Raw genomic sequence first — 22,846 nt, 5'->3', positions numbered from 1 at the left:
GGTCCAGCCTCTTGGTTGCAGGATACTTGGCTCCTGTATTCCTTCGTTCGTGAGAACTCAGGAGATCGACCTGATAGTGGTGTTTCCAGCCCCCTCTTATCCACGGTCCCTTCGCGCCAAAACGGAGGGGACCCAATGGGAGATCCGCTCATCAACACTCACACCATTCGTGGACCAATCACGGACCACGGTGGTCCCAGGCATTCACACCACCCTAGACTCTCTGGCACCCAGGATGTGTATTGGGACCAGACATCCCAGCCCACATCCTGGAGGCACACAAAAGACATGTAGAAGCCCGCGAAAGCATCCGTGTTTCGTGGGAAAGTACATGCCCAAATTAGGAAGGCCCCGGGTCGGCTCAACCTGGGGAAGGTGAAGGGAGCAAGACGGTCAGCGGACAGGACAAAGGAGCCTCGTGGTCTGGCCATTTTGGGAGCCAGGCCACCATTTTGGGTTAAGCGCGAGAAATGCGCTTAGAACGCCAAAAGGAGCTCAAAACACAAGAAACGATCGCTGTCACCATTCCCGTCCCTGAATCACTTGCACCGATCAGATACAATCCTAAACGAGTATCTAGGGCCTGTAGAAGGCTAGAGACCCAAGAGAGCTGTAACTTAGCTTACAGTGCCCTCTTGTGTCATGTTGCAAGAAAGCCGCAACATGATAAAAGAAACTACGGGAAACAGCGTTCCCCGGTACTGACTGTCTTAAGGGCATGTCAGTTTCCCCGTAAGAAAGGAGCGAAAGCCCAGAGGAGTGCGGCAGAAGGCTGCACTTCTCTGGCAAAGTCAAGAACAAGGTGAAAAACAACAGCAAAAAGTTTAGGGGTTGCCACATGGAAGGAAAATTAGCTACAATTACGAAATCTTTCCTAACAGAGCCCGAATGGCAGAACCCAAAATTGAGCATGAGAACCGCCAACCGTGAACCTCGGGTACTCTGTGCTTCTGATGTATGGGCACATTAAAGTAAGCATCCTGAAGGTCCAAAGACACCAACCAATCCTGCAGTCGAAGGGTCTCAAGGATCTGTGAAAGAGTTACCATCTTGAACTTGTCATTCCTGACAAACTTGTTCAAGTATCTCATGTCCAACATGCGTCGCACTCCACCGTCCTTCATGTAAAGTAGGGAGAGTACCAAGCCTGGTTTCTCTCCACTTCAGGTACCAGCTCTATTATACCGATCGCCAACAGGATGAGAATCTCCTGGAGGAGCAGATCTGGAACCAGAGAAGATCTGGTTTTCGTGGGGGCAATCAGGAGGAAGTAACCATCTGCTACAGTTTGTAACACCCATGCGTCTCTGCCTCCTACCACAGACTTGTGGATGATGTGTGTGGTGTTGCTCCACCTGCAGCTGAGGGTAACTCTGCGGGTGTTGCATGGGGAGTTCTACCTCATTTTTCCTTGCCTCCACAAGGAGCACTCCTCTGGCCCCTTTGCAAGAACTGTCCTTTTCCTCTTCCTCTAGAGATGGAGGAATAGAAACTAAAAAGACGTCCTCTCCATCCTTGACCCAAGGGTTGACGTTATCGATTGCCACCCCCAATGAATTAGCTGCAGCTCCACAAACCTGAAGCTTCTCCAGGCTGTCAGCCTTTTCTCCAAACAGAAAGGTTCCATCAAAAGGCATGTCAAGTAAACATGCCTGGACATCCCCAGAAGAACTCAATTTTCTGAGCCATGACATGCACCCAAGCATAGTAATGGCAGCCATGGACCTACTTACGAACCCACTGTATCCAGGCTGGCCTGTAAAGACTGCCTCATAGCATCTTTTCAATCTTGCACTAGGCTTAAAAAGCCTTCCCTTTCCACTCCTTCTGGAATATGTCCTGCTAAAAGGGCAGCTACACCCCAAAGGGTTTGTGTGTATTTAGCTAAGGCACTTGTAGCATTGGCCAATTTTGGTGCCAAGCTTCCTTGTCTACACACACTTTCCCAAAGAGTCCCTTTTCTATCTTCTTTGTGGAGAAGGAGGATAAGCTGCAGACTTCGATTAAACTGTTGCCGCTTGAACATCCAGGCTTTCGGGTGTGGGATGCCCGTTCAGAAAAAGCGGGTACAAAGAAGCTGTTCTGTACTTTTTTGTTAACAGTTAGTTTACAGGGGGAATGGAATCTGGCTTCAGCCAATTTTCCATAACACTTCAGACAGCATGTAAAGGCAGTAGAGCCTCCTTAACTGGATCACTGTCAAAAATATCAGGAAGGTCATCAGTCTCTATAGTAGCCACGGGTTTAGGCCATCTAAGATAGTCAGCCACTTTACTAGTCACAGATCCATATGAAGGATCAGCATATCCAGCAACCTCGATTCGGCGGAGGATGACTTTCCTTTGGACAGGGTAGTAGATGGGGATTTGGGAGAGGGCTTACCTGCATTGAGTTTCTCCTTGCTTTCCTACAAGGCCTTGACATTCATATTGACATGAGCCACAGTTGTCCACCTTGTGGCCTGTCCCCAAACACAACAGACACAGCAAGGGTCTGTTATGGACATTTATGCTCCACAGTCTGAACACCGTTTGAAACCGATCTTTAGTGTCGAGGATATATATCCAATTCACTTTATTGTAGAATCAAACACAATTGAAATTTCGCAGAAGCGAGTTGCTCTGAAGCACACTGCAATGTGGAAAAAATTGAACTGAGGTAGCATTCAGCGCGTGTGCTTCATATAACAGCTTCGACGTCACAAGGGACTCTACGGAGGCTGTTGAAGACCAAGACTCGACGCTGCATGGTGCTCGACCCTATGAAAAAAAATTCCAAAGCAAGCTGCAAGCAGACTTGGATTTATCAAAGACTAGCTTGGGTACCCAGCGTTGCCAGTGTCCTGATCAAGTGGTGTCTCATGTGCCCTGGAGGATGTTGCTCTTGTCCTCTGGTCGGCAAGTCGTGCTGTTTGTTGTATTTCAGAGGTTCTTGATATTGATTTTCACTTTGCATCAGATGGAGCTTTTCCAAGTGATGTTTTTTTGTGCAGCATGTTTCAGTCACTTAATGGCTTCAGCACATTTGAGAAAATGTCCAAGAAAGATTGATTGTGCTCTCTTCCCGTGAAGTAAACTGTAACCTTACCATTTCCCATATTTGGAGTGGTGTGATAAAACAAAAGGTTTAATTTTAAAAATGCTTTAATAAACACTTTCAAACTGTAAACAGTAGTAATACATTTTAAAGTAATAAGCAACATATCCAACATTTTGCTTCAGACAATTTTTGAAATGTTGCCTCCTTCTAATACATACTGTAGTGAATCAGGGTGAGAATCAGTAAATGAGGGAGTCTACGGAGTACATTTTTTGCATCCAAACAAGTTACTTACCAACTGTAACGTTGTTTTGATTGGATGTTCCTCCCACGTATTCCTCATCTTAGATATCTTGTAAACCAGCTTTGCTGCTTCGGAAAAATTATTTCACCAGAGGGCGCTGTGTTGGAGGCCACGGAGTCATAGTCCCTCGAGGGCCGCCATCTAACATCGACATCATCCGCTGTATAAATGGCTTGAGCTGCGCCCGTTACCTCAGTTCTGTTTTTACGGTGTTCACGGTTGCATCAGTTGATCAGGCTTTTAAGTCCTCAGGCTCTTAAGGAAGTTAGAGTGCAACTGGCGCAAACTGTACGGAGGGGGAGGTTGGGAGGGTCGATGAGGAATACGTGGGAGGAACATCCAGTCGAAAGAACGTTACAGTTGGTAAGTAATTTGTTCTTCAAATGGATTGTGTCTTCCCACGTATTCCTCATTTTAGATAGGCTCCCAAAGCAGAGTACCAGAAAATTCAATCATGGACTTAATGAAGGACAGCTTTTGCAAAGAGTTCTCCTTGATATGAAGTAGAGTCCAAGCATTAATGCTTCACAAAGGTGTGCATTGACGACTAGGTGGCCGCAGCACTACTATCCTGCCCCGGGACACCCTTCTGAAGATCCATGCAAGTTACCAGGCCCCTGGTTAATGAGCCCTTAACCCATCCAGCCGATTTATAGCACTCTGAGATTGCTAGAATTATCCATCTGGATAGCGTTTGTTAAGACACTCTAAGGCCCAATTTGTGTCCAGTATACCCAACAAATAGTTGGTCACATTTTCGAAGATTTGCCAATCTGGAAATGTAGAAACGGAGAGCCCTTTTTGGGTACAGTCTGTGCAATCTTTCCTCTTCCTTAATAGCATGAAGAGGGTAAAAAGAAGGTAAGGTGATTTTCGGTGACAGATGGCAATCAGATTATCTTAGGCAAGAAAGATTGTTTGACTTTTAGAATAACTTTGTCCCTGTGGAAAACGGTGTGAGGAGGCTTACAAGAAAGCACCTGCAACTCACTTACCCTGCGGGCTGATGTTATAGCCACTAACAAAATTGTTTTTAGAGTTAGAAGTCTTAAGGGGCAAGAATGTAAAGGTTCGAAAGGGGCACACATGAGAAATTTTAAGACTAAATTCAAATCCCAGATGGGCACCTGAAAAGGTGTCAGAGGGTACACATCTGTCAGCCCTTTCCAGAATTAAATGACTAAGGGCATTTTAAAATAGGACACCTCTTCCGAGGAATGCTTAAAGCTAGATAGCGCTGCCAAATATCCTTTTATAGTGCCAAATTGGCTAAGCCAAGTTTAAGAGGAAAGAAAGTACTGTAGGAGTATTACATAAAAATTGATCCACATTCTTATCCCTGTACCAGTTACTGAACTTGCTCCAACGACACCGATACAAGGATTTTGTTGCTGGCTGCCTGGCCGAAAGCAAGATCTCCATTACGTCATCAGGTAAGTCCCAATCCTTATATCGAGCCTCTCAGAAACCATGCGTGAAGACTGAGTGTCTTGACCTCTGGATGGAGAACCCGACCTTCCTCTTGCGAGAGAAGATCCTCTCTTTGTGGAATACGTATTGGAGGGCAGATGGACATGTCCAGAAGGTCCGGGTACCACGTCCTCCTGGCCCAATCCGGGGCAATTAGGATCATGGTTTTCCTGAACTTTCTCAACCTCCTGATTACTTGAGGAATCAGAGGGACTGGAGGAAACGCGTATAAGGAGTGGAAATACCCAGTCCACCACGAACGCATCCCCTAGAGCTCCTCTTGGGGGAAATTCCCTTGAGCAGTACAGTTTGCACTTCACGTTGGCACCGGTCGCAAAACGATCCACTTGAGGGGTTCCCCAAAGGGTGAAGATCTATTGAAGGACTTCCTGAGCTAGTTCCCACTAGTGGGAGACTGTGCTCTGCCTGCTCAGAGCATCCACTGCCGTGTTCACCTCTCCGGCTAGGTGAACTGCCGATAGAGAGATTCCTTCTTGCATTGCCCAGAAGCAGAGCTGCATTGCCCATCTGCACAGTGGGAGTGATCCTACGCCTCTTTTGTTGAGGTAGTATATGGCCACTGTGTTGTCCATCATTATCAGGACATTCTTTCCCTGTACAGAGGGCAGAAAAGCCTTCAGCGCTAGTCCGATTGCCCTCAGCTCCAAAAGGTTGATGGGTAGTTTGGACTCTGATGAAGACGAACGACCGCTGATTGTCAGATCGTTTGTGTGGGCTCCCCACCCCGTGAGTGAGACGTTTGTCACTACCGTTATCTCCGGCCATGGTTGCCAAAAATGTTCTCCCTTGAGGATAATATCCTTACAAGTTAACCATAGAAGATCTTGAGCTACTCTGGCCGGGACTTGCAGAAGATCCGACATCTCGCCTGAAAATTGGGACCATCGGGTCCCGAGGGTCCATTGGAGGGATCTCATCCTCAATCTGGCCTCTGGCACCAGAAAAATGCAGGATGCCATGAGGCCTAGCAACCTTAGAAGGCTGATCTAGAACCTCTCCCTTTTCCACCACGAAAGGGTTTTCTCGGTTGGCCTCTTTGAATCGCCTGCCCCCTCCATCTTATAAAAAAGAGGAATAGAAACGAAAGGGGAGATTCCTCCAGGAAGATGAACCTGCGTAGGAGTGTTGTTTAGGCTGTTTTATAGTGGTGCTGAGTGATTTCACTGCCACTTCGAGGTCTGCAGCTTCTCCAAGCTCTCATCTGCCTTGCTGGCGAACAGCCTCAAGCCATCAAAGGGCGAAAAAACCTTCTGGGCCCAAGCATCCACTTTTTTATCATCCCTGTCTGGTGGTATTGAGGGGTAAGCCGATTGCCTAGTGGAGGTTGCAGCTTGTACAACTAGACTTTCAGGGGAGGGATGTTTAGATAAGTATTCCGGATCTGATAAAGATGGCCTGTATTTTGCTACACATTTTTTGTTTACTGCTGAAAACGAATCAGTGTTCCAATTTACCATGGCCCTTTTTTGTAGTGCCTAATGGAAAGGAAGGACATGATCTTTTAGATGACCCTCACTCAGGATGTCCGTCATATCATCCTGGTCGAAATTTGGGGAAGCTGCCTTCCAATCCATGAAATCAATGACCCATCCAACGAGATTTCTACAACTAGGATCTGCATGATCTGTAGGGTCTGGTCTCTCAGATTCCACTTCAGGGGAAGTGTCTAGGCCACTGGCATTTTGGAGACAGTCGGAGATCTGTTATCTTGGTATTCGGATCCATTAGCTCTTCAGGGACCCCTCTGACTCCAAACCTAACTCCAGCTGAAGTAAGATCCTCTTCAGAGGATTGTTCTTCAAAGATGGATGACATGGATCTAAAAAATTCTGGGTTGAGGATGGAAAACGTTTTCAGGTAAATGGGGTGGTATGGGCTTAGGCATGGGCAATGGTGTCGACTTGGGTATCGGGATTTAAGAAAGCCTTGATAAAGGCGACGAAGGCGTCGATAAAGACGGCGCTGGCTTTAACGTTTTCGAAGAAGGCTTTGATACAGTCAAGGGTGTCCACGCCACTTTCATCGGCGGTTTCGACGCTGTAGTGGTCGACTGTGCCGAGTTTCGACTTCAACGCTGATGTCGATTCCGCTAGCACCGATTTATGCACCAGAGGTTTTGCCTTAGTACGAGGTGTCAGAGAACTTTCCCCCGATGACACTTTCGATACTTTTTTTTCGGCTCTCGCGTATTTAGTCTTTGATCTCCCTCTGTCACTTTTAAAGTGGGCAGGGGCATGATCTCCACGCAGCATCTTCGAGGGGGTCTGGGCCCCTTTCTCGAATATTTTAAGCATCGAAGCCCTAAAGGCCTCCCATTTTTCAGGGGAATCGTGCTTGGATGGATAGAAGAGGAAGAAGACCTGTGATGTCGCTTTTTTGACTTCTTAGACCAAGACGAGGAGGATTTCCTCGAGCGACTCTGCGATCTCAACCTCTTCGACCCATGTCGAGATTTTTGACTCAATTCTCCCGAATCTTTTTATCTTTTAGAAGACTTGTATGTTTCCTCCCCCACCGCCAGCTTACCTCTCTGTTCCCTAAGAGCCTTATTGGACATGGCCTGACGGGAATTGCACTCGTCAACCCGATGGCCTGGGCTGAGACACCAGAGGCAATTCCGTTGGGGGGTCGGTTATTGACATTTTCCTACCACACTTCTAACATTTTTTTTAACCCTGTCTCGGGTGTGGTGGAGTAGATGACGAGGACATAGTCGAGAAAAAACCTGATGCACCATTTTGTGACACGAAGCAGTTGCACGGAAAAACGGAACTGAGGTAACGGGCGCACCTCATGCCCTTAATACAGCGGATGACGTCGATGGCGGCCCTCGAGGGACTAAGACTCTGCGGCCTCGAACACTGCGCTCTATGGTAAAAAAAAAATTCCAAAGCAGCAAAACTGGGAGACCAGATATCTAAGATGAGGAATACATGGGAGGACACAATCCATTTGAATACAATTTTGCCACAGACAAATGAGGAATCCATGCAAAATTTGGAAGCAGTGCGTTCAACGGTGTGGATCTGTATAGCCGGACAAACATACACATATACATACATTTCACTTTATATATAAAGGTGATGGATACGTAGAAGGACAAAATCCATTAAAAAGAGGGTGGTTAGTACCCCAGCTGAAAAAACTGTGATTTGCAAGACTATCAAACTCTGCATAGGGAGGTGGGTCGGACCATGACGGTAGTCTCTAAAGTACATTGCATACCTAAATCTCCATACGCTAGGGTATGAGGATATCCTGCAGTTCGATGAGCCAATAGCCACGGAGGAAGTGATAGTAGCAATATATGGGCGGTTCAGGGGAGGATGGATTCACTGACATTTTACAAACAATTAGCAAATACCTTAGCTCTGTTACTGGCCAAGATATTTAAGAGCATACTGGAGAAACCTTCCACAATGCTATTATTAAGGTGATCCACAAGGAAGGGAAAGATCAACTAGAATGTGTTTTGCACCATCCAATCTCATTACTAAACGTGGACGCAAAAATCTTTGAAAATTTTAACATCTATATTTGAGACCGTACAGATCAAGTTGAGTTTGTTAGGGGGAGGGAGCCAATGCAGTCTGGAAAACCCTAACCCTAATTCAGTACGCGGGAGATGGAGTGACTACCTGACACTGCTCTCCTTGGATGCCAACAAGGACTGTGACTGGGTGAACTGGGCCATTTTGGTCAGCATCTAAGGGGGAAGATTGAGACGTTCTACTTGTCCCGAGGAGCACAAGTACTGGTAAATGTACATAAATATACATGGTTCAGGCTCAAAACGGGGACTAGGTAGGGCTATTCCTTATTAAGCCTTCTGTTTGTGCTAGTGTTAGAGCCCCTCGCGATGAGGGAGCACTAACATCAAAACATCAAGGACATAACTGTGGGGGTGAGACAAATGAAAATAACAAGTTACTCTCTTACCTGGTAACGTTCTTTCGATGGGATGGTCCGACGACATATTCCATATCTATGACATGTAATCACCACAGCTGTGCTGCTTTGGAAAATCTTCGGCGTCTGCGTCCTGCGTCGATACGCCGCCCTCAAGGACCTCCTCCGACGGCCGATGTTATAAGTAGGATGCACGACGCCCGTAGTCTCAGTTGTAGTTTTTTCCCAGAACATGTAGCACCAGTCTTCTGCCAGTCTGATACACAAAGCCTTGCGGAAACTTAAGCTGCAATCGCATAAGAAATTCTGTAGCGGGGAAGGCAGGGAGGGAGCGATATGGAATACGTCGTCGGACCATCCCATCGAAAGAACGTTACCAGGTAAGAGTAACTTGTTCTTCGAGGGTATTGGGTCCTCCGACGTATTCCATATCTATGACAGACTCCCAAAGCAGTACCAATTCAAGGAGGTTGGAAAAGAATTTAGAAAACAAAAACTTAGAATGCCCAATCAAATTGCGGAGTAAAGGACCGCCTTGCCAAAAGCCAGATCCTGCCCACGGATGGAATTGAGGGAGTAGTGACGTACAAAAGTAGGTACCGAAGCGCAGGTGGCTGCATCACAGATATTACGAATAGGAATACCCCTCTGTAGGGCAGTAGTGGCAGCCATACCCCTGGTAGAATGGGCCCACAAGCCGACCGGTGGGTCCTTACCCACCAAGCGGTAACACTCAGATAGCCAAAACAATCCAGCGAGACAAAGTCTGCTTGGTCACAGCTGGTCCCAAACGCTTTCCAGTGTAACCAATGAAGAGTTTATCGTCCACTCTGACACCAGGACATGCGTGAAATATAAAAACTTAACGCTCTCCTAGGATCAAGCCTATGGAGCCTCTCCTCTTCCTTACCAGGATGTGGAGCAGGATAAAAGGCCAGAAGAACAACCTTCTGGCCTAAATGAAATTCCGACACCACCTTCGGAAGAAAGGAAGGACGAACTCCAAGGACAACCCTGTCCTTATGAAACACAGTGAAGGGTGGCTTAACTGAAAGTGCCTGTAACTCACTCACTCTGTGAGCGGAAGTGACCGCAACCAAAAATACAGTTTTAAGAGTTAACAGTCTCAAATGTAAAGGCTCAAACTGAGCACCCATCAGAAACTTGAGAACAAGGTTCAAATCTCAACCGGGCACCTGGAAAGGTGACGGAGGGAACACATTAGTGAGCCCTTTCAGAAACTGAGAAATTAAAGGAATTTTAAAATAGGAACACTCTTCAGATGAGCGCTTAAATATGGATAGCGCTGCCAGGTAACCTTTAACGGTACCCACTTGCAAGCCCCTGTGGGCCAAAGAAAGCAAAAAAGACAGAACCATGGGAATGTCACATGCAAAAGGATCCACATTCTTAACCCTGCACCAGTCGCAGAACTTACGGCAACGGTACAGGGACTTGGTTGCGGGCCGTCTGGCCAAACGCAACACCTCCATCACGTCTTCAGGGAGGTCCCAATCCTTATAACTCAACCTTTCAGAAGCGTGAAGGTTGAGGGCTCTGACCTCTGGATGGAGAACCTGACCACCCCTCCCGTGAGAGCAGATCGTCTTGGTAGGGAAGGCGACGTGGAGGGCAGATGGACAAGTCGAGAAGGTCCGGGTACAACGTCCTCCGGGCCCACGCCGGTGCAATGAGGATCATTCGGGAACCGAACCTTCGTAACCTCCACAGTACTTGCGGGATGACGGGGATTGGAGGAAATGCGTACAGCAGTGGGAAGGGCCACTCCACCACAAACGCGTCTCCTAAGGCTCCTTTTGGAGGAAATTTCCGCGAGCAGAACCTCCCGCACTTCCGGCTGACACTGGAGGCAGAGAGATCCACTTGAGGGGTCACCCAAAGGGCCAAGATCTCCAGGAGAAGCTCCTGAGCCAACTCCCACTCATGAGAGAACGCGCTCTGCCTGCTCAGAGCGTCCGCCGTCTCGTTTTCGTCTCCGGCCAGATGAACTGCCGAGATCGAAACTTCCTGCTGGATTGCCCAGAACCAGAGCTGCATCGCCTCCCTGCACAGAGTAAGTGACCCTGCCCCCCCTTTTTGGTGAGGTAGTGCATGACCACTGTGTTGTCTGTCAGGATCAGGACATTCTTCCCTCGCACAGTCAGCAGAAAAGCCTTCAGGGCTAGCCTGACGGCTCTCAACTCCAACAGAATGATATGGAGTCTGGACTCCGACTGAGACCAACGACCGCTGACTCAACTCGTTGGCATGAGCTCCCCATCCCGTGAGGGACGTATCCGTCACGATCGTCACCTCAGGCCAGGGTAGCCAAAATGGAGCCCCCCTTCAGCAGATTGTCTTCGACGGCCCACCACTGAAGGTCCTGGGCGACCAAGGACGGCACCTGAACAGGGTCCGACAACCTGCTAGAGGACCGAGACCACTGGAGCTTGAGTGCCCATTGCAAAGATCTCATCCGCAACCTGGCCTCTGGCACCAGAAGAATGCAAGATGCCATGAGGCCGTGCAATCTCAAGAACTCGAACGCTGGGACACTCTGGGCAAGCTGAAACTTGTGCACCATCTGCTGAATGTGATGAGCCCTCACCTGGGGAGGAAAACACTGCCCCAGGGACGTGTCGAGCACAGCTCCGATGTACTGGAGCATCTGAGTTGGTGTCAAATGGGACTTCTTTAGGTTGAGGGAGAAGCCGAGCTTGTGGAGGGAGTGGCAGGTGACTGACAGATGATCCAGGACTTGCTCGGGAGAGCGCGCCCTGATCAACCAATCATCCAGGTAGGGGTAGAGGTGAATCCCCCCTTTCCGGAGGTGCGCTGCCACCACTACCATGAGCTTGGTGAATACCCTCGGGGCGGAGGTCAATCCGAACAACAGGACCCGAAACTGAAAGTGCGAGTCGCCAACCTCGAACCGTAGGTACTTCTTGTGCTTTGGATGTATGGGCACATGAAAATAAGCGTCCTTGAGGTCGAGAGACACCAACCACTCCTGAAGTTGAAGGGCCTGGAGGACTTGAGAGAGAGTAACCATCTTGAACTTGTCCTTCCTGAGGAGTTTGTTCAAACCGCGCAAGTCCATGATGGGTCTCAAACCCCCGTCTTTCTTGGAAATCAAAAAATAAGGGGAATACCATCCCTTGTTCCTCTCCGCTACAGGCACCAGTTCTATGGCACCTTTCTCCAGCAGGGATTGAATTTCCTGCGCAAGGAGCAGATCCGAACTCTTCACAGAGATTCCCCGGTGGATTGTCTTGAGGCCTCTATCGGAAAGGAAGACAGTAGCCGTGGGTTATGATCTCCAGAACCCACACATCTGAAGTAATGGCGCGCCACTCTGCAAGATGCTGCGCCAGCCTTCCCCCAACCAGCAAACCATGGGACATGGCATCAAGACTGAGCTGAAGCGGCTGCAGCGTTGCCTGAGGGCAAAGAGGCAACAGCCCAAGCGGCCTTGGCACCTCGAGTACCTTGTTTTCCACCTCTGGCACTCCTACGGTGGCCCCTTTGACTGGCAGCTCCTCTCGCTTTACCAAAGGATGAGTAATAACGAAAGGAACCTCCCCTCCATTGCTGTCCCCTAGGACAAAAAGGCGGAGGTTGGCGAACTGCAGCGCCCAACGACTTTGCTGCAGCTTTGGAGGTCTGCAACCTCGCAAGGCTCTCGTCAGCCTTGCTGCCAAAAAGATGTTCCCCGTCAAAGGGCATGTTGAGGAGCCGGGCCTGCACATCAGGAGCAAACCCCAACTTTCGCAACCTTGCAAACCTGCGTATCACGGTGCTCGCCGGCATGGACCGGCTGACGCAATCTGCCATGTCCAAACCCGACTGAAAGGCCCCAGACATGGCATCCTTGCCATCCTCAACCATGGCAAAGAAACCATCCCGTTCATCCCCTTCGGCAATATGTTCAGCCGCTAAGGAAACAGTCCCACAGAGTGTGCGTGAAATGTGACAAGGCACATACGGAGTTGGCTGCCTTAAGCGCCATACCCCCTGAAGAAAACACTTTCTTCTCCCAGCCGTCAAAACGCTTGTCGTCCCTATCAGGAGGGATGGTAGGATACAACGCTTGCTTTGCCGGGGCCGTAGCCGCCTGCACCACCAAGCTCTCTGGAGTGAGCTGCTTGGTCAAGTAGCAGGGGTCGCTACTGGCTGGGCGGTATTTTCGCGGCAAAGACTTGCCCACTGCCGGGAGACTCTCCGGAGCAGTCCAATCCGCTGCCACCCTCCTCTGTAGAGCCATATGGAACGGCAGTACCGGGTCAGTTGGTGGACCTTGGTCGAGGATATCCGTAAGGTCATCCTGAAGAAAATCCCCTGGGGGAGCAGACCATCCCAATTACTCGGTGACCCTAGACATAAGGCGCCGGTACGAGGAGTCGGCATGAGTGCCAGGCTCAGGCCTACAAAACTCCACCTCCGGAGAGGTGTCCAGCCCACTGGCATCGTGCAGAGACTGCCGCAGGTCCTCAATCTGGCTACGGCCCGAGAGAATCTCGTCTGGCACCGTATCAGGAACCATGCCATCATCAGAGCCCTCATCCACCTCTGATATAAACTCAAGATGGCGGTAAGAAGGCACAGAATGTGTAACAAAGCCATGCTTGACCTTGGCCAGAGCCTATCTAGGGGGTTCCACCGAGCCCCGGGGTACCCCTGTTGAAACAGCCTCGAAAGGTGTTGAGGGTGTCGAGTGAATCAGCGTCGACGGCGAATGCGGCGCAGACAGCATCAATGGCGTCGACACAGGCCTCAAGGCCGGAGCCCCGAGCGTATCCCTCGACAGCCAGGGCGCCGATGGCGTTGACGACTTCTTCAGAGGCGGAGCCTCGAACGAGTCCGTCGACGACCTCGGCGCCACCGGCGTCGACGTCTTCCTCGAAGACACCACAGGTGCACACGGTCTCGAGCGCGTCGAGGACCGGGACCTGGAAGGACGAGAACGATTCCCCTTGTCCGAGCGGGACCTCTCCCGTGAATCGTGACGACCACCCGAGCCCGAAGGCGTCCGAGCAGTGTCTCTCGACCGACCACGACCGACCCCACTCGGAGGCGCGGACGGACCAGTGCCCCGCGATTCGAGAATCGCTAACATTTTCTTCCTGAAGGAAGCCCATTCCTCCGGCATCGCATGCTTGGTGGGATAAGCGACCCGCCAACGGGTGGAGTCCTCGGATGAAGACGGGGAAGGCGACCGATTGACGCCGCTTTCGGGAGTGCCTCGAAGAGGCAGAGGAGTGGCGGGACCGACTCCGGGACCGAGACACACTGGACTTCCGACGACGATGCAGAGTCGCCCCTCGAATCGTCCGTCGAAAGCCCTGCAGACCTCGACTTCGTGGCTTGGACACTTTATCTACCGACAACAACTTCTTGCGCTCCCACAAGGCTTTGGACGTGAGCGACTGGCAGTTGACACAGTCATCTGTGTCATGGGTTTCCCCGAGGCACCAGAGGCAGGCATTGTGCCAGTCAGTCACCGACATCTTGGACCCACAGTCCCCGCACTTCTTAAAGCCCGGACGCGGGGTGGAAGACGAGGTAGACATCTTCACGAAGAATATACTTCACAATACGAACAGGTTCGAAGAACCGAGAAAGAACACAAACTCCAAAGAGTCGAGGCGCGCCAAGATCTCCGAAGCGAACACGTTCGCGGAAAAAACAGAACTGAGGCTACGGGCGTTGTGCGTCCTACTTATAACATCCAGTGACGTCGGCCGTCGGAGGAGGTCCTCGAGGGACATGTATCGACGTCATCAACGCAGGACGCAGATGCCGAAGGTTCTCCGAAGCAGCACAGCTATGGTGATTAGAGGTCATAGATATGGAATACGTCGGAGGACCCAATCCCCTCGAAATGGGTCTGTTTGTAAGCATTTAGAGAAACTGAAAAGTGTGGGGACTATCAGGGTTTAAAAAAAACATGCAAAAAATCATATATCCTGTTCCCCAACAGAAGACCCTTTGCAGAGGATACACAGGATCTTGAGACTATGAATTTGAAAATACAGAAGAAGGGATTCAAGTGTCTGGGAGGGGGGGTTAGGGGGGCGGTCTATAAGAGGCAATAGAATATAATACACAAATACCTCGACTTATAGGCTAAACTCGGCCTATCATGGCTGGGAAAGCTTAATTCCATAAAAATGAATGTACTTCCAAGGAATTTATTCCCAGTTCAAATGATCCCAGTGGAGATCCCGGATACAGCCATGACAGAGCTTAAAACCAGACTGCTTGGATTTCTTTGGCAGGGTAAAAAAACACTGAAGCTACACAATGACGACGGCGGAGTGGACATGAAGTAGTAGTATATGACAGCCCAGTTGAGAGTTCTAATGGTAAACCTACAGAATGATAAAAAGAAACAATGTTTGTTTCTGCAGAACCAAGTGATGGCAACCGTGACAGCAGTGGAATGGATTTGTATTGTGGAAAATATGAGACTTTAGGGGGAAAGGCAAGAAAACAAAGGACTTTACAGAATGGCCCTCTCTGTCACATTTGGGGTCCCCCAATCTGAGATTCCATCATAGAACCACTGAGATATTAAGTTGTTTTTGAGGCTGGGTTTACTACAATTCAACAATTGGAGGACAATAAAATAAAAGGGGGAAGTGGCAGTGTTCATGTACCTGGAGATGATGGGGTTATTAATTGACTTAATGGGTAGTGGAGCTCCAGAGACCACTTACTCCCTTTGAGAGGTTACTAGACACTCTGACTAGAGTAAAGGAACTCCTTTCCAAGCTCTAGTTGGATCTAATAAGGACCAGACACAGGAATGAAGAGCGGAAATGCAGATGGGAAAGCGATCTGGAAATGGACAGGTCCACACTATGCACAAGCGCCTTCAAAATCTTGATAGCATGCCAATTTAGGAATTTAGCAATTACAGAAATGACTGAGCCAATGGCAATAAGATCCCTTAACACTCAACAATATGTACCCATCCACAACAAGTGCTGGTGAAATTGTGGGGTTATGGGTTACATTTGGCATAAGTGGTGGTCCTGTGAGAAAGCCCAGGCCTATTGGAAAGAGGTTCTGGCGTGGATCAAAGTACTTGAAGGCATACCCCGATAAATTAATCGGATGCGAGTACCTTTTAGCCTACAAAGTGGCAAGGAAAAGTGGGAGTGTCTTCCACATGAGACATTTTGCTGCTGGCAGCTAGAGCGTGCCTAGTTACTTTCTGGGAAAGAGGGTCTACCAACCAAAAACGAGTGGACACTGAGAGGGAAAGATAACTTGGAAATTGGGAAACTCACAGCCATGCTACCTAACAAAGAAAATAACATTGAATTCAAATGGTCAAACTATAGGGAAAAATCAAGGTAAAGATGGTGTGAAAGAGGAGACTCGTCTGGGTAGCTGGGAGAGAGAGAGAGTAGGCTGGCTGACTGAAAATTGAGAAATTCATGGCGAGAGGCTGCTGTCAGGGGGTTAAAGCTGGAATTTGAATGTTGTAGAAGTACACATTTAATGCAATTTATCGTTTGAAAAACTGTCTTTAATAAACACAAATACAAAACATTGTTTGCTTTCAGAGCAGTTCTGGTACTGGCTTTAATATCAAACACATGTAATGCAAGGGTGGTTAAAGTGAGAATCCATATTCCTATCCATTCATAAACCGCTTCTTCTGCGGACACTAACAAGAGAGCATGTATTCTCTTCACAATCATACACAATGTACACAGACACAGCACCTTTGTACTCTGCATACCAATATAAAACCAATTGACTTGGACCATGGGTGTCACTTTGTGGCAACTCCTTAGTAATACATACCCTAAGACTTTTGACGGGTGAGAACTCCCACTTTAGGTCTTTGTTCAAAGCAGACACGTTGACACCTCTGGGGATGTAAATGCTTTGCGTTGAGTCGGCAATGTCCTTCAGAGGTCTCTGGATACCATCAAAAATAGATCCCATAATGCCTGGACCAAGTTCCACAGACAGTGGCTTTCCAGTGCGGAGCACAGGATCTCCCACAGAAACACCAGCTAAAAAGGGAAGCTAAGGAAAAGCACTCTGTGGGAGAGACAAGGGGTTAATCTCTCATTCATCTTGCAAGGGGAAAAAAAAAAAACACAAAGCGTTAAATGGTGTAAAAATGACCTGTCGACGTAGGATAGTACCATACAAACCTGTAAGAATAGAGACACTGACATGGGATTGGCACACTTACAAAAATGATCACACATATATATGCCTAAATAGAGAAAGAACAAGGTAGCACTTAGGTATGTGATCTCTGGAGAACGAGCAATGTCAGGAAAAGCCAGATGAATGATTAAGTGGTCCTTGCAATTCCCTCTATTTAAAGTGCTTTATCACTGCAGCCAGTTATTAAAGATAGAAACCATTAATATGCTAAAGAAAACAAAAACACATTGGAGAGCTCAAAAGCGAACGACAAACATCCTGTTGCTTAACAAGTAAAATAGCTCCCACAAAAGTGAAAGTTGAAAGGAAATTGTGAACTACCCACCAGAATGCTACCACCCAATTAGACCAACCACCCACCCTTGAGTGTATTCTCTTTTAAAGTGGGAGCTTGTGGGGTTCATGTATCACATTGGGTAGATTCTTTATGCAGTCTTCCATATTTACACATTTGTTAGGAAATACTTGCTTTTGCCAGTTTTCTCTTCCAAATGGGACGACAGCATATCTGCTGACCTATGATACTAACCGAATTGTAGTGAGTAACTTCCTTTTTCACCTCATTCACTAGCTAAATTCATTTTGATTTGAGACTACTGGTCAGTCCATAAGGCTACCAGTGCAGGCCACAATGGATGTTGATTGTGTGGCAGCACTATCTCTCCCTTAAAGATAGTGGTACAGGTAATCCTTGTTCCACCTTTTTACTTTCAGGACAGGTTTCCCTTAATCAGTGTAGCCCAGACAGGCTGGTGGCCGTGGTACCTTATTTTTCTTTGAGCCACACGACCACAGGACACTCCCTGAGGTGCCAAGAAATCCAAAATATGTTCTGGTTAAAATAAAAAGGTTTAAATTAACTTATTTAAAAGCCATGTTCTTAAAGGACCAATCATAGAAGTCCATGCATTTCGGATCATGTCCGGGAATAGATCATCTCAAATATAAACCCTTCATAAAATCCACAGTCCATCACAAATCAAAAACATAGGGAGTGTGATATCAAGTACGCACAAAGTAGTAGTATAGGTGCACTCAGTCAAATAACCATACCTGGCCAAGTATGTGATAATGTGATATAGCAAATGAGACACCAAAGGTCATAGTAAGTGGGAATGCAAAAATCTCTGTAGATGCAGAACACCACATGAGATCATTGCGATGATTTAGTAACCATAAGAACACAACCAGAATGTCCCCTTCTCATTTTGACAGGGACTCTGAGAAAACAAATGGTACGTTCATACACACGTAAACATGAACCTACATTGTAATTTAATGTCCAAGCTAAAAAGGAAGGAGCTAAAATGGAATATGTACACAAAGAACATTTTGTAATGATTTTGTAGATCAGACTTGTGGTAGAAATAGTGTCTTGCTGAAAAGGAGGTGACCATTGCCTTCAAATGCCGAAGAGCAAATTTAAAGTTTGTCATGAAGCAGCCGTCAAAGACAGATTGTGTCGAATGCAACAAATGGAAAGTCTGTTGTAAAACAAAATACATGGAAGAAACTGCCACGGGTGAATGCCAAAGTGATGTCATTACGTGGCGTGAACGTTTCTGATGATGTCCCAAAGAGTAACTTTGTAAATTACAAAGATATATTTTTTAAATAATTCCAAAAAAAATAAAATAATCAGAAAAACAAATGCAGCAAATAAATAATTATAGTAAATTAATTATAGTAAATTAATACAGAACGCCAAGGATTACTTATGTGCTTACGAATTTAACCAACAAACATAGCATGTAAAATAAGTGGTGTGTTGGAAAAAATGCAAGTACATCATGTTTGAAGATGTACACAAAACCACATGTTTTGGATATACTATGCAATTATTGATACAGAAAAAAACTAAGTATGGAAAAAAAAAAGGCTCAGACATTAGTTGACTATGCCATCTTCATCTGCGTGTCTCTAATTGAGCGCTGATTTTCCATTTGTTACAATCGTCACAATCCATTCTACTCACCTTAATAGTATTTCTGATGATTGTATCGGCTTAAATTCACATGCTGTGCATATAGTCCGACACCTAGCGGTAATCGCATAGTATTGCATCTTTCTTTTGAAGATCGAAAAGGGGCGTCAACATGGGCGTGACTAACACTATCCCCAATGTGACGTGTAGTGTACCCAAAATCCCTCATGCGCAGAGGTCCCTCTGGTTGTGTTTTCTGCAGTGAGGGAGCCTTATAGTAAGTGTGAGCGAGTACATAAGAGAGAAGGTGTAAGAGGTCTAAGTTCCTTCTACTACACGAGGGGAGGAAGGGTGGGCGCATGGGAGAATCAGATCTAGAGCATGTATAACTCGGCAGCAGTGTTGTGTAAAGGTGTTGCTGCTATGTAAATGGAACCAAAGGGAAGTTTTGCAATGAATGCTATGGTAGCCCATAGTAGGGTGTGCTCTAGGCGTGAAGGGTAGATCTCTCTTGGCAAGAGTGTAAAACAGTGTGATGCAGTTAACGATCCACATAGAAACAGCCGATTTAGAGACGGGGTCCCCTTCTCTACCAGCTGCCACTGAGACAAAGAACTGGATTATTTTTCTTAGTAGCTTTCTCTTTTCCAAATAGTAGATAACCGCTCTCCTCACATCTAGTGTGTGGAGGCTTCTTTCCGCCAGGTGGGGTTCTGAAAAAAGGTGGGTAGCTCTATTGACTGGTTTATATGGAACTTTGAGATGAATTTGGGCACAAAGCTGGGGTGTGTGCACAAAACCACTTTGTCTTTGTGAATCGTGACAAACGGATCCTGAACTGAAAGTGCCTGCAGTTCACCAACTCTCCTTCTAGAAGGAATCCCCACTGAGAAGGCGGTCTTGTAGCAGAGTGCTTTAAGGCTAGCCTTGTCAATTGGTTCAAATGGAGGCCCCATTAGTCTGGTAAGAACAACATTCATGTCCCACCGAGGAGCTAGGTTGTAATGGGGGGATGATATCTCTTTACCCCTTCCATAAAGGCTTTCATTACAGGAAGTTTCCCCCATGAAACCTTGCTCTGGGACATGGTGTATGCCGAAAGCGCAGCCATATAGCCTTTAAGAGAATTGAAAACCAGTCTGAATCTAACCGGTGAGTCAGGTAAAGGACGATATCTTTAGGTGAGCATTCAATAGGATTACCATATGACAAAGCGCTTCCATTTGCTGAAGTAGCAATGCCTGGTTTTGTTTGTTTATTTATTTGATAAAGCGCACCAAACCCTCAGGTAGCTGGGCGCAGCGTTACAAGTATACGTAAAGGTTGGTTACACAGTAAATAGGGTACATACATACAGGAAATACACAGAATTATTGCCACATAGTTTACACAGAGACTAGTGGTCACATAAAGGTATTACAAGATTCCAGTCGACAGGTGCAGTAGTAGCAGACACATTGAGAACGGTAAGGCCTGACAAACATTAGGTAGCAAGTGCAGTCATGGTATGAGTACAGGAAGAGATGAGTTTAGGAGTCAAACGCAGTACGTTTAGGAGTTGTTCGTTTGTATCCAGGTGAGGTCTTTCCATCTAAATCTGGAGTAATGTTGGTCCGTTCTGAGATCTAAGGGGAGAGCATTCCAGGATTGCGCGGCTATGACTGTGAAACTGGAGCTGCCAGCTGTAGTGCGTTTAAATCTAGGGATCTCTAGAGTGTGGACATTGGCAGATCTCATGGGGCGGGCAGCGAGTCTCTTGTTTATTCTTTCTACAACATAGGGTGGAGCTATGTTGTTCAGACATTTGGACGAGAGAGAGAGAGAGTTTTAAGGAGGATCCTAAAATCCTAAGCCAGTGGACGTCTCTTCTGAATGTAGAGATGTGGTCTCTGCAGGGGATATTTAGGGCTGCTCTAAGGTCATTGTTTTGAAGTCTTTGCAACTTGTCAATAAAATACTGAATGGCTCCCGCGTACATGGCATTGCAATAATCCAATCTGGATATTATGAGGGTGTTGGCCAGGGTAATGCAGTTAGTTTCAGAGAGGAATGGTCTGCAGGCTCAGATCAGTTTGCATGTATATGCTGATGATGCTAGTGAGTTGACTTGCTTCTTAAGGGTAAGTGCGGAGTCCAGGTAGAAGCCTAATGTTTTAACTGAGGGCATCACTTTGATGACGGTATTGTCAATGTTGAAGGCGGCGTAGCTGGGATTAAGTTTTTTAATGGCCATCTCTGAGCCTAGGATCAGTAACTCTGTTTTGTCGTCATTCATTGTATGGGATCAGCAGCTGCTGATGGGGAGAAGACTCATTGTACGGTTGGCTAGGAAGGACCGAACACAGGTTATGGCATCACTTGAAAAAGACGTTGGTGATGGTGTTAGGATTCCGTGCTTCGGAGTATGTCCATGCATCTTTGAGGGAGCTGGACGTGCCCGAAATCTATGATTTCAGGAGCCAGGCTGCTAAATTGAGAGTTTGAGGGCATGGATGTAGTGTTTCCCCCTGTTGTACGGGGACCGCAGGTTCCTGGGAGGGGAGACCGACACCGCCATGAGATGGGAGAACAAAGGTTGGCGGGCCCACATAGCGGCCAACAGAATCATCTTGACTGACTCTTGGTGAATCTTGTGCACTATTCTGTGGAGCAGGGGAGTTGTCGGAAAAGCATAGACAAATTTCCCAAACCATGCTATCCAACGACCGTTCCCCTTGGAGCGGTTCCGATGGTACCTAGATGCGAAATCTGGGCATTGGGCATTCGAGACTGGTGAATAAGTCGATCTCTGGGAAGCCCCATTCAGCAAAGACGTTGAGTACAATGTCCTCCTGTAGTCCCTACTCGTGCTCTACGGGTAGGGGGAAGTCTCTGCTGAGTACGTCAGCCAGAAGATTGAGTCCCCCAGGAACATGTGAAAGGGGGAACATTTTGTGTTCGAGAGCCCACTTTTTAGACAGAATTCTCATTTCTGTGCTAATTCCCTTCAACCTTAGAGACCCCTAGACATTTTGCTGGACTTTAGGACTTTTTAATTTTTACCCTTGAGTGAGTGAGCCCTTTTTCTCACTCTTTCGTGTGTTTTGACCCGATTTGGATAATAGGTTTCCTTTGTTTTTGGAGTCTGACAAACTCCAAAGGCATCTACTTTTTGTATGGTGACACAGAGCACCTTCAGCACAGTGTCACAGATCAATCCTTCAGATTTCTCAAGCTTTAAATACCTTTTCTTGGGTGAACTACGATTCCCAAGAATAGTAAGGTGAAATTTACTTTGCTTACCTTTTCTCTTTGTTGGTCCAGCACACCCCATCTTATGTGGAGTGCTGGGGGGTTACTTAGTAGCCCCTTATTCTACCTACTCATGTAACATCTTTAAGTTATCCTCACTATTTGAAATGGCTGGTGGCAGTGGTTTAAGTGTTCCTATCATTGTGCTTTTCTACCACAGGCTGAATCCTCAGCTGCAGTATAGCACCCATGGGTGACCATTTTGTCAAAATGGCCCGTCTTTTTTCACCATTTTCTGTTTGTGAGGTCTTTCTTGGGTTTTACTCTGTATGCCAAGCCAGGTTTCAGCCCTTTTGTTTGTTTTGCCTTTGGCGGGCTTCAGTACTGAAATCCGCCTGTGGCTCCAGTGGGTCTGGAAGGGCAGGAAGTCAGCGAGGTTCCAGATACTCCCCTGTCCTGTGTCTTTAGGAATGCCTGAATGCACCCAGTCCTGACTGGCTGGCTGTCCTTCCACCAGGACAGCCACCCTGCTGTTTGAGTGATAGCCTAGGCTGTGCATGAATGGGAGAAACCTGCTTAAACGGCGAGGGTTTGGGACTGGAAGCAGAGTCCACTACTGGGAAGAACACCCAAGAAACCGTGAACAAAGCTTGCTGCATCCTCCTGGACCTTCGAATTGCCTGGTGAAGCCCTGCTGCTGTGCCGAAAATCCTTTTTCTAATAGACAAGAGAAGCTCTGAAAGGGACTTCTT

General features: G+C 47.4%; 1 protein-coding gene across 9 annotated transcripts in view; it reads right to left on the bottom strand.

Annotated features, from left to right (window-relative positions):
- ATP6V1A (ATPase H+ transporting V1 subunit A) overlaps positions 1 to 22,846 on the bottom strand; it is a 1,210,625-nt gene that overhangs the window by 666,238 nt on the left and 521,541 nt on the right. For all 9 annotated transcript variants that reach the window (XM_069635876.1, XM_069635872.1, XM_069635874.1 and 6 more), the window contains one exon: positions 16,562 to 16,776. In XM_069635876.1, coding sequence (XP_069491977.1) covers positions 16,562 to 16,776 — 215 coding nt within the window. The remainder of the gene's footprint in view (positions 1 to 16,561; positions 16,777 to 22,846) is intronic.

The sequence above is a fragment of the Ambystoma mexicanum genome, chromosome 7p (assembly GCF_040938575.1).
Source record: "Ambystoma mexicanum isolate Mex_15411 chromosome 7p, UKY_AmexF1_1, whole genome shotgun sequence".
Classification (NCBI taxonomy): domain Eukaryota; kingdom Metazoa; phylum Chordata; class Amphibia; order Caudata; family Ambystomatidae; genus Ambystoma; species Ambystoma mexicanum.
This window is presented reverse-complemented; position numbering and strand designations above follow the sequence as displayed.